The sequence below is a fragment of the Silene latifolia genome, chromosome 7, assembly GCF_048544455.1.
Source record: "Silene latifolia isolate original U9 population chromosome 7, ASM4854445v1, whole genome shotgun sequence".
Lineage (NCBI taxonomy): Eukaryota > Viridiplantae > Streptophyta > Magnoliopsida > Caryophyllales > Caryophyllaceae > Silene > Silene latifolia.
In genome coordinates, this window is record NC_133532.1 from 4,396,188 (window position 1) to 4,410,593 (window position 14,406).

The window sequence follows — 14,406 nt, forward strand, 5'->3', positions numbered from 1 at the left end:
GCCAGGCGAGGTTCTGGACCTCCGATCTATGTAGACACAGGACATTGTGGGGTTAATTATAAAATCGGTTTTTTTGACGTATGTCTTTAGGGCAAATGATTAGTTGAGACACTTCTTAATTCAATTTCTCATGACACACTCTTGTTGTCAAAAAAAAGTTAAAAACATGCGACTAAAATCACATTAAAAATTTGAAATACGCAGCAGCGCATGCAAGTATAATGATCTCATTTAAGGTTTTTTTTGGGCCAATTTATATTCCGTATACAAATTGCTGAGAATATGGATATGGTTGAGTAATGTTAAACAATTAGTTAAAACTTCATCTTATTGAATTTTTGCCTTGCTTGAATTAGACGCTGTTCTTTTGGGCCGATTAAAGTTAAATTGAATTGAACTAAACTTAATAGACCTAAGCTCAATTGAAATAAAGTTAATTTGTGAAGAGATGAGTTAAACAATGAAGTTGAACTGAATAGAGCTGAAATTAGCTGAAATACAGCCATAAATAATAGAACCTTAATTTGTGAAGAGTTGAGCTGTGTTGAACTAAATTGAATTTAACTAAATATATCTGAACTGAGTAAAGCCAAATTAAGACCAAAGAGAGCTAAACTAAACTGAAAGTTAAGTTCAAAAGAACAAATTACATGGCACGATAAGTTCGTAAACATAACATTGTTTAGATTGTGTGTAAGAAAATCAAATGCTCTTAAATATAGAAGTTCAGAAATTCTTGTTTAAGACGGAAACCTTCCGGCTTAAACTTTAAGATAGGTCAATAGATGCCAAATGATATGATAAGTTGTATAGGAAATGCCAAATTTTTTGTCCATATTATCACAATATGCTAATATTTAGATCTGTTTTATAGATAAAACGGATAATCCGTCTTAAATAAGACCTCTAGCTCGTTTTTGAGCATTTAGACGAAGTTAGAGGTCCATACTAAAGCAACTGAGCAAGTCATTGAGCTCTCGAACAAAGTGTTATGTTCATGACCCATTGAACCAAAATCTAAATTATTTTCAAGAAAACTAAAATAAAATTTAACCTTGTTCCAATAAACTTTCATTTTTAAAATAAAATATTAATCAACCCCGTTTAAAGCCGATACGTTACTCGAGTTATTAACACCTTCCTGAGTCATTACTGTTGCTCAGCTGTCACGCCTGTCAAACAAACATTTTACAACTTCAATTATCGGTATGAAGTATATGAACATAGAATTTTCATGTTCCGTATGTAACCAAACGACGTTCTAATTTGTTCGCAATTTCACAAATTGCTACTTGTATAATATTCCACTGCTTTTGTCCCAAGCACCAACGTTATTCCCATATTCTTTCCCTCTCAAATCTCTCATACTTTTTCCCAAAGCACCAATGACGAACCATATTTCGTGAATCTTCTTAGTATTCCCTTTCTAGACTCTTACTTTAACACACCAGTGCCTACTAGATGCAAATTAAACCAAACATTTTACTCCCTCATGTCATTTGTTTACCTTTGATTAAAATACCCTCGCGAGCAGTGGTAGAGCTAGGTGGGCTAGCAGGGCTAGCAGAGGCAGAGGCGGTCGCCGCCAGACCGCCTCTGGCGGATAAAATTTTCGAAATTTTTAGTTAATTTTTTTGAGTGTACCTTATGAAATTCTTCACCCCCTCCCAAATTCAAATCCTAGCTCCGCCACTGCTCGCGAGGACAAGTATGCAATAACCTAGCCCTGACCCTTGTAGCCTAAAATTGCCCACAAATCCTTGGCTTATGAGCTGAGGCAGCAAAGTGATGGCTACTATATTAAGAGACGAAACAAGTCCAGATTGTATCGGGTAGGCCTCATTAATAGAAGTGTATGATCCACCCTACCACACGCACACACCTGTCAGCGCGATGTACATAATTGTATGCGTGTTAGAGATATATAGGGTCTTATTTGATAAAAATTTGCATCCAAAATTATATCGACTATGTTATTCCAAAGGTAAAACAAACAAACAACAACAACAACAACAACAGAGCCTTAATCACAAAATGATTTGGGGTCGGCTGATATGAAGCATCCTTCAGAACCGTTCACGGAATCACGGTGAACGCAGACCTCAAAATGCGAAAAAAATAGAAAAGAAAAATTGAAAAACAAAAGGGGAGTGAAACATAATACAAAAACCAGGTAAACTTATAGGTTTTAAAATCGAAGTCTTTTTCTTTTATAAAAACTTAGAATTTAAATCGAGAATAAAGATTAAAACGATTTTGAAAACCGAAGTAAAACTTACGGTTCGGAATACCTTAAAAGTGAACCAAGTAGTTTAAAAAAAAAAAAAACTATATCGACTCGTATACTTTATTCCATCATAGGAGTATATTGGCATATTATTACTTGGTTTTGGATGAAGAAGTGGCCGACGATGAGCAACAACCATAATCAATAAATCAGGCTAAGGATTCAGAAATGATTAGATAAAAGATTTGGTGAAAGCAATCAATGATTACTACTAGTGTAAAACGTTTAACTTATTCTTAAAGCACGCGATCAATGAGTAATTAGCTAAAGCAACTAGCATGCTATCATTACTGATTTTGAAATTACAGAAAGAAAGGAAAAGAAACTATCATACCAGAAAACGACTATTAATCCCCAGCTCATAATGGAGTTAATGAGTACTCTAATCTAATAATCGCACGAAAAGCCGCATCCTTAGGCTCATTCACTTAAACAGACTTCACAAATTCTTCATAGAACTTATGACTACGGAGTTTTGATGAGATACGAAGCAAACTTCCAGTGATGCTGCAAAAAGAAGGTATTAAACATACCATTTCATGGTGGCAATATAAAGCAGCATAGTTGATAGTTCGAGTGCCAGGCTTGCATCAGCGACACGCTGAAAAATAGAGCAAGATCCACACAAGGTTATAAACAAAAAGCGAGTCACTTCTACATTTCTAGATATGATTGTACCGCCATTGAAGTTGCGTAGACTAGTGTCTAATACTATTAGATCTCAAAATGAATCTGATGCACACTGACTATAATCAAAATGTAAGTATATGTTTCTTCAAAACAAAAATGTAAATATATGTAGATGACGATAAATTAGCACACCGGGTGAAAAATACCCCTCCATGGCTTGAAATCCATTTGTACCAAAAACTCTCCATGGCTTCCATGGAAAACGATATGGTCAGATTTCAATGAAGCCAATAGCACGAAAATAACGGATGCACCAAGTTCCATTGCTACACACATTATCCCATCAAAGTTCATTGTGATTCCACGAGCAAGCAAGCAAGAGCATGGGCAAGTGCTCAAGCAAAAAACATGGGTATACTTTTACTAGATTCAACGAAACACATGATAAGACATAATGAGAACCCTAGTGAGACATAAAGAAAGTAAAAGAAAAACTAGTTTTAAAAAGCCACCATCACCTCATTTTCCAACTATATAAGCTAGTGACCAAAAAAGCTGGTTACTCTGCTAATGCTTGAAGTCTCTTCTATCATCATAATGTCGGTAAGTGGACTGTGTAATGCACTAATACTCAGCTCAGACTTAAAACAATTACAAGTAGTCTGTAACAATTGGTGGGCCGCGGAATCCTCACCTAACATACTTGGTTGGGTGCTCCAAACCCTTCTATAAAGTATAAATACCCAAGTTTCAAACAGTTCATCATGCATAATCATGACAATGAAGAAGTCAACACACAATGAAGTGAAGCTCATATTGTGTAGTATATAAAGGCATAGGATTTTCATGCAACCAGAGGTGACACTCTACGTACATGTTTCAGCTAGTTTTCCCATGACCAAATATACACAAGTGCAGGCCAATTTAAATCTTTCAAGATCATTAGTTTCCACCTAAGTAGTCTTGAGATGGCGGGATGGCATTTACTCATACTCCTCTCAGCATGGTTTTTCTTTGAAACTTGTCAAAGCAACAACACACTTTACATGGTTCAAGCCACTGACTCAGGCAAGATACTTTCTCGTTATCTAGTAGAAATGTAAAATCTTGGGATATTCTCTTGTGTACCCCTGAACTTTTTCATTTTCTAAGGTGTACCCCTCGTTTTTCACAAAAAAAAAATTGACCGACAATAATTCTCTGTTACGAGTTCAGAAAACGGTAATTTTTTTTTTCAAACAAATTATCTCAACAAGGCCTTGAATTTGAAAAAAAAAATTCATCACTTTTTGAACTCGTAGCCGGAAGTTATGGTTGGTCAAAGCTTTTTTAACGAATAAACTTTGACAGGCCATAATTCCCGACTACCAGTTGAGACGTCAGTGAATTCTTTTTCAAACTGAAGACCTCTTAAAGACGGTCAATTTGAAAAAAAAATTATCGTATTCTGAACTTATAGCCAAGAGTTATTGACAGTCCAAAGTTTTTTTGCAAGAAAAGAGGGGTCCATCTTAGAAAATGAAAAAGTTGAGGGGTACACGAGAAAATATCCTAAAATCTTTTTGGATAAGCATTTAAGTTCAAAAGTTACAGATAAATCTCATCTAAAGATCGTTGTTTATCATATCATGCAGAAAATAGAAAGGTGGACAAGATACAGACACGATCAATGGGGCCCTGCAAAACACAAGTTCACGTTTGGGTAGGTGCAGAATTGGCAGCCACAAGATCGATTAGAAAGAACATTGTTTCTTAAGCACTAGAGCATTTTACTAACCATATATTCTGTCTGCAGGACGAGAAGAAACCAATCAGAAAAAAACCATCAGGACCAAATCCAGTTGGAAATCAGCGCCCACCAACAAGACCATGAATTAATGTATCTACAAGAACAGTAGAGCGGGTGATGCAAACAGAAGCATGGATCAGTATATTAATAATTAGGATATCTTGGCCTCTTGGGTGTACAAATTTGGGGAATCTGTAGCAGCTCAGTTTCACTAGCCAAGTTACTGTGGCTGTATTTAGGTTGGTCATGGATTCTGGACGACTGGAGTAACTGGACCACGCAAATATCATAATCTCATGTAGTTTTATCAGCATTAGAAGTACTATTATTACTGCATTCATCCCATTTATATAATTCCACTTTGACTTTGGTTGTCACATTTCCCTGCAATTTCTTCACAATATACAATCATCAAAAGTAGACTACTAATGCGGTGGAGGTAGTATTATAATGCCTTCTTTTCAACTTTTTTTTGTTGAGGGTGGGGCTCAGCACACATCTACTGGAAATAAAATCCCAGCAAAATTTAGGGATTCACCTCTGCAGCCGATAGCTCTCCAGTCCAGGCACAAGTATGCTGAATCCTTGAAAAATATCAATCAAACCAGTTACAAATGGTTACGACACAAACAAAAAATGAAGAAGGGAATAGCAGCTGTAAGCTGAAATACCTACCAAAGATGAGCTGCAAGCCCGTAATGCTTTGAGATGGACCATGCGTTTTGCGGATGTATCATTCTTTATCGAGAATTCCCAATATGGACAGATCCAACACATGAAACAGGCCTTGCTAGAAAGTCTCGAAAAAAAAAATTACAGATACACTCTAATTTGAGAGAATATAAAACACTATGACAGGAAAAATGGGCATGTATGAAATATAACTGCTTTTGATTCTAATTAATATCACCATATCAATTGGACAAAAATGTGGCCAGCCCAATCTATTCGGTAAGGGCAATGGCGAAATAATCAGATTTGATACAGAAGCAGTCGAAGCGAATGACCTAGGAACGAGCCGCTATAAAAGGATAGAACATGATCTCACGAAATATACAGAAGTGAACAGATACTACATACAAACAAATCTGCAGTCAACCCACACGATTCTTTTTTGATCTTTTGCTCCTCTTGGGACTGGAATACTTAGGAATCTGTTTGGTATCATCTGATTCATACGCTTCTTGTTCAGCCTGACAAAGGTGGAATAATGGAAAGAATCAATCAGATGAATGCTACATGTCAATTAGAGCACATAATAACGCAGCATGATGGATGCATGAATAATCCAGACTATTGAAATGAATATTTGAGCCTTAAATAAGCAGACTAAAGGAGCAAATTCAGTATCAATCTCGCTGCTGTAAGATTGTCTCGGCCGTGTTTTTCAAATGCATGCAGAAATAACAAAAAAACAGGCAGACATAAAAACATAGAAACAAATTTCCTGAGCAAACTGGCATACATAACATGAAAGATAAAACTTAAGATCAATATCATAATGGCTCTAGATTCTAGACCCTCGTTACAGGAACCATGTATACTTAATTATTTACACTATATTACAGTCTTTCAAGAAACCAGTGTGTTCACCAGTTCAAAAATCGCAAGAGAGCAAAACTGACAGTATTTAAGATGCAGAAATGAACACTTTCTTATAACTTCATTGAACTCAAGATACCAAATTCCATGTCACGCCACTTTTTCACAGTCCACAATCAGTATCTCACCGTTTCTTTAGTTTCCTCAACTGAGCCCAGTTCTGAGCTAGAACTAGATTCCAGAGTCGGGATGTCATCATCCGGCAACGCTTTGTTCACCGGGTTGCTTGTTATCTTTTCAAGTTGTCTAATCCTGTTTTAAAAATGCATAAAATAAATTAGAATAATTGTAATTGTCAAGAGAAACACAGTGTTAGCATCAACTACAGCCCAAACCTGTCATTAGCTTGAGGTGAAGGCCGCTTTGCTTTTCCAGCACTAATAATTCCACTTGCATTCTCACCCATGGCAGGTTTTGCACCACCTAACTTGCGTAGCCATACTTGTTGTGCAGTACTGAGGACATTATTTGTAAACCTGCCAATCAAATTAATTGCTACAGACATCAGAAGATTTTTTTTTTAAAGTCAATTAGAAAAGTCATAGTAAAAAGTAATTTTGAAATGTTTGCAGCTTTTGAGTTATGAATTTGGATAACAGATCATTTATCACTTTTCTTACACAGTTACACTAGAACACATGGCATGGCTAAGTTGGACAAGCTATCTTACTCACCCATCTATCATTCACAGACAAATTCTGTGAGAGTTAACTGGACTGACCAGCAGCTTAAAAATTAACCTCTTAATGCATGATACTACCAGAGGTTTGTGCATGTGCAGCAACTTAGCAAAGTAATTGACAGATTGGACAAAGCCATGCATCTGGGATTCATGAAGTTTATATATCATATACAAGATTCTTAAGATAGGAGTCATAGGACAAAGGAGAAAGAGAAAAGGGTCCAGAGACAAACCAATAAATGGATAGCCCAGACGGAACGGACAATGAAAAATAACCAATCATGAGAGGAAGAAACTTGAGGATAAGAAGTGAAGTCTTCTGAGATGGATCACTCTGTCAAAGATAACATTTCAGCTTTTAGTCGTACTTGAACAGTGGGAGGACATTTATAATACAGACTGTGTGCCACCTGTAGAATTCCTTACCTGAGGAGGCTTCATGATCTCCATCGAAACATACTGTGAAACAACTAGGAGGACGGGCAAAACAAGATATGCTGCTGTATCATGCCAGCCTATGGGAGGATGACCATCCTGCGGAGTGGAATGTACACAAAATCAGGATTAATAGATTAAACTAATATACAGATATAATGTAGATTCACTCGTATGCGAGACAGAGTCATACAAGTGACAAACAAATGTATGATAACGAAAATCAGACAACAATAGAACTTCGGAACAAAGTACATAAAAGTGCAATCAGACACACGATAATACCTTTCTATCTAACACCCATAACTAATTCATTGTCTACAGCAAGTCCTTTTTCCAACCAAATAAACTAACTCATGGACATGGCTATAGACTATAGACTCGCCCATCATATATGACCTTGACCGTACCTAATCTTAACAGCCTAGAATTATGACATGAAACAGTACCCACATTCCCAGAAAATCAGAATGATATTAAAAAATAATATAACGAGAATACCCGGATAAAATGTTGATAATGAGGACCAAAATAATGAGATTTTGTGATCACAAATTAAATAGCTCCAAAAATTCTCTACACTTTGTCTTCTAACAGAACGAAGAATGAACAGTACCAAAAAAAAGATTCAGCTACAGTACTTAATGCAGTACAAGTTTGGGAAAAAACGATGCTACAGGTAATTAGCTAATTAGTTTCCACTATAGAGTCGTAGACAATGATAACTGAAGACAAGATAATTAATTCTAAAGGCTCATATATCCAAGGCAACAGTACCACAAAAGGAAAGAGCCAGGAAATGCCTGCACCACTCTGGCGTGCAGCAATAGTAGTTGGTCCTCCCAAAGAAGGAATCCAGAAAAATCCTTCAGTCAGAAGCCCCTTCAATTAAAAGAGATTAAGATGGTCAGCTATCACGAATCAAATGACTACGATGATAATCTGCAAGCGCCACAAATCTGGACTATTTACCTCGTTAGCTACATTTGAAAGAGCCTGATACAGTCCTATCCAAACTGGTATTGTTGCCAATGTTGGTAAGCACCCTGTGTGATGTTAACATTGGAAAGGGAGAAGAGGACAACGTTTTCAGATTCTCTGGCAATAAGCCAATAACTAAATGGTGTGAACTAGAACTTTTAATACTCTAAAAGAGAGGGTAGTAGCAGACAGCAGTATAGCACAGACTAACGTAGACCTACGTTACTGTAGAGCAGATTAATTGCTTACAACTGTCACAAAGATGTAGGTTTTTAATAGCCTCCCTTTGAGGTAAAAAATCATCAAGCCTACACCGTGGTTTCATGTTCAGCTTAAAATTACCATAGAGCTACTAAGAGAATGTGATGACTAAACATAGAGTTTCACGTCATAAGGAAATGCTTAGCTAGCTAGACATCAAGATTATTGATCACAAAGTATGCTCCATAAGCAGAATAACATATTCAGAAACTCACCTGCCAAAGGATTAACGCCAGCTTGCTTGTAGAGCCGTGATGTCTCAAGTTGTATTCTTTCCTAGAAGAGGAAACAAAAATCTCCATCAGCTATATGTACCCATCTATAAATGTCAAGCAAAATGGAAATTCTATTTGTGTTACTTGAAGCAGCTAGTCTTGCTTGTGACGGGCTAATCCCGTCACAAGCTTGTGACCTCTCACAAAAAGGGAGAGGGGACAAGGTGGGGCACCCCCATGTGCTTCCCATTAGCTGCTCAATGGGCATTTTGTGAGAGAAAACAGTATCCGTCACAAGCTTGTGACAGATATCCCTGTCTTCAATGAGATTTTGTGTACTTGAAGAAGGGTATGTGGAGGTACAAATTTCAATAATGATGGCATAAGGATATCTCATTCCTGGCAGCTCTTTAAGAGCAGATAAATTTATTACAGGTTCTAAAGTCAGGTTAATTCCTTTCCTTATCCATAATGATTACCAGAATCAAACTTAAATGGGAATAAATACCGAAAAATTTAGAAGTTTTGTTAGTAATATTACAAACTCAAAGAGTCCATCCCCAAAAGTATACAAAGTTGTAGGCTATATTACTGAAACTTAGTTAGAATTGTGTGACCTGGTGCACATCCAAATGTCCAACTTGAAAATAATCTACATTTTTTGGCTTAAAATTGTGTACATGTGTCATACTTATGTCAGACATGGGTACACAAGGTAATACGAAGAGTTGACAGTAACAAAGGGCATAGCTTCCACGGAAAAAAAAAAAATCCCAAAATCAGCTCAACAAATACCTCCACTAAGTGTTTCCAATGTCTAAATGCTACATACCTGATTTCCTGCATATCTTTCTTGTATGGCTTTGATCTTTGGTTGAAGATTTTGCATTGCCATTGTTGATTCAACCTACAAATATGCTGAGCGGTTAAGCACAGGCACATTGCTTAATCATCTTAATTCAGCAGAAGCAACTGTTTTGAAACAGTTCCATCCCTGTATCCCACAGTTACAAGACATTATACAAGAGTAAAACCAAAGGAAGGACTTGAAGCATTGCTAACCTGTTGCTTTGTCAAAGGCAATGTAGCAATTTTGACAAAGACAGTGAGTAATATGATAGCAAATCCGTATGAATAAGGCACGTGTACAGCTGAAAGCCCGTCCTTCATAACCTAATCCATGGAAAAAAAGTATAAAATCTTAGGAAGGGAAACATGAGCAACTTTCCATAAGAAAATACGGAGTAAAAAAGTCTAAACTCGGAAACAAGTGAATTACACCAGCAGTAAATGTGTTTCAATGACACCAGTGTGAATAAACTATGAGTGGTCGTTTGAATTTGAACTGTATCGACTATCAAGTTGCCACAAAATCATCGTGTACTTCGAAAACAGTACACATGTAACTTCCATTTCACCAAATTGCCCACTGTTTGTCGGACAGCTCAAATTCAGATAGCCTCATTTTCCCTTCAGTAGCTAAACTAACAGGCTAGAAAATGACGTAAGGCATCTACTAGATACTATTATAGTATTACGACAACTAAACCACCGCAAACTACAAGGATTTGTTAGATACTCCATATATATCGAAAACTCCAAGCTAGGGACTGTTATATACTCCTTATATATTTTTTATATGGTATCAGAGCCTCAATGAATATGGCTTTGCCTAATCATTACCTATACTACGAGTACAATATTACGAGTACAAATTTATAATACCACTATTAGAGCAAGATAACATGTACTCAACTGTACATTAGTTATTTCCTACTAGTCTAGTACACTATCCTGAAATATTACACTAAGCTTCAAACCAATTCAAAGTACTAGCATCATACTATATATTAATCTTCTAAATATCTATTGACATGGCATCGTATTACTTAAGTTGTAATGACATGGCGTTCTCTCACGTTAATCACTAATTATTCACTAATGAGTATATAAGTACGGATGAGTATATTATCTTTCATTTTTAAAACCTCTATTTTAGGAAATAATCTCCCATTCAATTCAATGTTAAAAATAATCATGGATTAAATTTTAGGTAAGAATTGTGATTTACCATAATTAAAGAAAATTGATATGTCATGGTAATAAAATAATTTATTTATTTTTTCACCAAAAATAAATAAATTAATTTACATTTTTTGGTTGTAGGCAAAATTGGATTAATCGTGACAACATCCACAAACACTTTCTTCTTTGTTTGATGAAATCTCATCACTTGCATTTCTTAATTAACAAATCTAAAAACGGTAAAATAATACTCCATCAACTATTGTGGTTGTCAGTAATTATTAAGTTAAGAAGATTTGTAGTTGTGAGACGGTTCCGTAATGTTAAAAGACAACTTACTTATTAGCATTAAATATTGTTTTTTTATTTCTTATTATTTTATAAGAATGTACGGTCTCACCGTGTAAGACTCTTTTTCTATAATTTGTGATTTTGTGAGACAAACTCATTAAATAAGAAAACAATTTATTTATTTATTAATACAACTGAATATTTTTTCTCTTTTGCAAAAAAATGGACGTTCCTCCATAATAAGGTCGTCTAACTGATCACTTCCTCTATAATTTTAGAATAACTATCTTGCATGCTTCATTATTTTATTTTATTTTATTTTCCCGATGAATTTTTAATGTGTATACGAGGGTAGAACTTTAAAGGGTGGGTTTTCTACCATTATAAATAATGATTTAGTATTTTAATTCTAATATGGAGTAATTGTCATCTATATTTTTACGTTATTTCAAAGAGAAGATACGGCACTCTACATAATGAGTGGCTTCGTTTTGATTTTTTTCCGATAATTTTTTTCACTATTTAAGTGAGGTTATATATCCTATATGTTGTTTCAAGTTCTTAATTGACCTGTCAAACGGGTCGGATCATATGGGTAAGGTGAGAATACGGGTATGGTGAAATACGTGTCGAGTCATACGAGTCACGGGTCAAGTTATGGTAAGAGTGCGGGTCAAAAATTAGAAACTAAAGCCTCTTTATAGATCGAAAAAATATTTTTTAAAAACTAATGCATATTTAATTTTAATATTTTAATCATATTCAATATTTACATGAATAATATTAAAAGAATATAGAAATTAAGTTATTTTAAGAATTATTTTATTATTACAAGTCAGAAAAGTTATATATAAAATTGGATTTTTAACTGTGTTTGAAATTTAAAATACTAAAAATAATATTTTTTTAAAATATATAAATATTAATATTTAATAAAAATCTTGATTTATTCTTGACCAACGGGTCGACCAGTTCGAGTAAGGGTCCGATCCTAAATTAGTGAGATCATTTTGGTTTCGATCAAACGGGTTATGATTCAAGATTTTTGAGTCTTGATCTTGAAAAAGTCGGGTGTAGTGGGGCGAGGTCGAAATTTGGCAGGTCTATAATTTCATATTCCAGTCATGTTTTAAACTCAAGACTTATCATTTAGTAAAAGCAATATGAATACGAATTGTACACATAACCAACTCTAATTTATCGTGTTTTATATTTATTTAAGATTGACTTTAGCAAATATGACTTTTAGTTTATTAAAAATATATACGGAATAATTTATTTATTTTTTGGTAGAATGTAAAAATTATATTGATCGATGAGAAATAAATACCGCACTATACAAACATTTTGTAGCCACAATGCAAGGCTACAACATAGACACACTACTCACATAAGCACCCTATATACGGAGTATTAGCTTGGAGGTAATTATCTGACTATAAAACAGCCCGTGAAATTCACGGGTTTTAAGCTAGTAATCTAAGACTTTACAATTGCGCAAGAACATCCTAAATGCTAGCATAATCTTAGACCTTACAATTGCCCAATCACATCCTAAATACTAGCATAACCCTGGACCTTACAATTGTGCGATAACGTACATACTAAATACTAGCATAATCTTAGACCTTACAATTGGCGCGATAACATCCTATATACTAGCATAATCTTAGACCTTATAATTGCGCAATAACATCCTAAATTCTATCATAATCTTAGACCTTACAATTGCGCCATAACATCCTAAATACTAGCATAATCTTACTATAACAAATTAACAATTACTTCTTCTACACGATTTATTTCCATATGTTTGTTCATAATATCACAATATATACTCCTATGTTCAAAATACGTGACGAGAAATTTTAAACAAGCTTATGGAAATGAAACTGGAAATTTTGAAACGTATGAAAATGAAATGAATAGAGGAAATAGTAATAACCTTCAAGACGACTTCCATGGCGTCGGAAATGAACCCGAACCAACCGCCACTTTTAACAGGAGCTCCATCTCCAGCTCCAGCTCCGGCATCAGGTGCGACAGCTACGGCGGCATCAGCGAGCGTATACAACAAGCTTTCAACTCTAGTGAATACCGAATTGAAATCGACATCGATTGATTGATGAATAATTGGAGGAATTTGCTGTAAACTGAAATTAACTCTTGTGCTAACGAACTTATTATTATTACTTCGGTGAGGTAAATAGAAGTGTTTGTTGTTGTGTTTATGAGAAGGGAGAAGTGTTCCTGTGAATGGCGATGATGAAATTAGGGTTTTCGCCATTGATTATGACGGAGAAAAGCTTGAAGAATAAGTGATTTTAGATGGTGGAGGATAGAGAAGTAGAGGTCGTGGATTGTGGCGGGTGATGTTCCACAGTTTATCTTCGTTTTGTCACGTGTCTCCTACATATCCGTGAACCGTGATCACAAATTTCAGTTCTAAACTTCTAAACGAGTTAAATAAAGGTTTTTTGATAGGTAAACATTTTGTTTAGGTGATGTGTTTTCTTTTTATTTATATCCCTTCATTCAAATTATTTGCTCAATAAGATGGGTAATTTTGGTTGTAATATTTAAATTCCGACAAACACGCTAAACCAAAAAAAAGGTAAAAACAGTCAAATGAGAAAAAAAAGAGGGTTCAACATCCATTAAAGATAATAAGAGTAAGACAAAGTTTAAGAGAAAGTGACAATACTAATGTGAGTGATTGTACTTAAAAACTTTGTAATATCTTATTAAGTGAATTACTTTGTCAAGAGAGCCGTGGTTTTTCCCTTAGTTGAGAAAGGTTTCCACGTGAGAAATTGTGGTGCTACTTTATTTGCTCTTACTTACATTCGTTGTGTGTGTTCCTTCATAGTATCGTTGTCGGGTGAGATTCTTCCCGCACCGGGTTTACAAGACGCTTCCCCAACATCAATCTTACAAGTTACAATCACCACGTTCATTAATGTCCAATATGAATGGACTGCCTATGTAACTTGAAAAGGGAGCCGAAGTAGTCCGAGAATTTTAGACCGAGTAAGAACTCTGAAGTTCGATTTCTAGGAAAACCATAAAATTCAATACCGTCCATTATAAGTGGGCTGCCTAATGTAACTTGGAAAGAGAGCCGGAGTGATCCGAGAATTTTAGACCGAGTAAGAAGTCTGAAGTTCGATTTCTAGAAAAGCATAACAACATTCATTAGCATCCACTA

At 35.3% G+C, this 14,406-nt stretch overlaps 1 protein-coding gene and 2 long non-coding RNA genes across 3 annotated transcripts; 1 reads left to right on the plus strand and 2 right to left on the minus strand.

The window, feature by feature from the left end:
• Nucleotides 1-2,561: 2,561 nt before the first annotated feature.
• LOC141591446 (uncharacterized) lies at nt 2,562-4,807 on the minus strand. The gene is made up of 2 exons (XR_012520852.1): nt 4,695-4,807; nt 2,562-2,888 (listed from the first exon to the last, which is right to left on the minus strand). It is a non-coding gene; the product is annotated as an uncharacterized LOC141591446 (long non-coding RNA).
• LOC141591445 (uncharacterized) lies at nt 2,971-5,063 on the plus strand. The gene is made up of 3 exons (XR_012520851.1): nt 2,971-3,985; nt 4,552-4,619; nt 4,713-5,063. It is a non-coding gene; the product is annotated as an uncharacterized LOC141591445 (long non-coding RNA).
• Nucleotides 5,064-5,578: 515 nt separating this feature from the next.
• On the minus strand, nt 5,579-13,957 carry LOC141591444 (inner membrane protein PPF-1, chloroplastic-like). Its single transcript, XM_074411761.1, has 11 exons — nt 13,144-13,957; nt 9,945-10,055; nt 9,715-9,789; nt 8,883-8,943; nt 8,398-8,471; nt 8,203-8,307; nt 7,417-7,524; nt 7,224-7,324; nt 6,644-6,784; nt 6,437-6,560; nt 5,579-5,899 (listed from the first exon to the last, which is right to left on the minus strand). The coding sequence occupies exons 1-11, from the start codon at nt 13,483-13,485 to the stop codon at nt 5,801-5,803; spliced, it is 1,341 nt and encodes a 446-aa protein (XP_074267862.1). The 5' UTR covers nt 13,486-13,957; the 3' UTR covers nt 5,579-5,800.
• Between the last annotated feature and the right edge of the window lie 449 nt (nt 13,958-14,406).

Bases quoted from the DNA above. Each gene is read 5' to 3' on its own strand.
- LOC141591444 (XM_074411761.1), bottom strand. From the start codon at position 13,485: ATGGCGAAAACCCTAATTTCATCATCGCCATTCACAGGAACACTTCTC. The intron at 9,790-9,944 runs GTTAGCAATGCT...GCATATTTGTAG, and splicing joins TGCCTTTGACAAAGCAACAG to GTTGAATCAACAATGGCAAT. The intron at 8,944-9,714 runs GTATGTAGCATT...TTCCTCTTCTAG, and splicing joins AAAGATATGCAGGAAATCAG to GAAAGAATACAACTTGAGAC.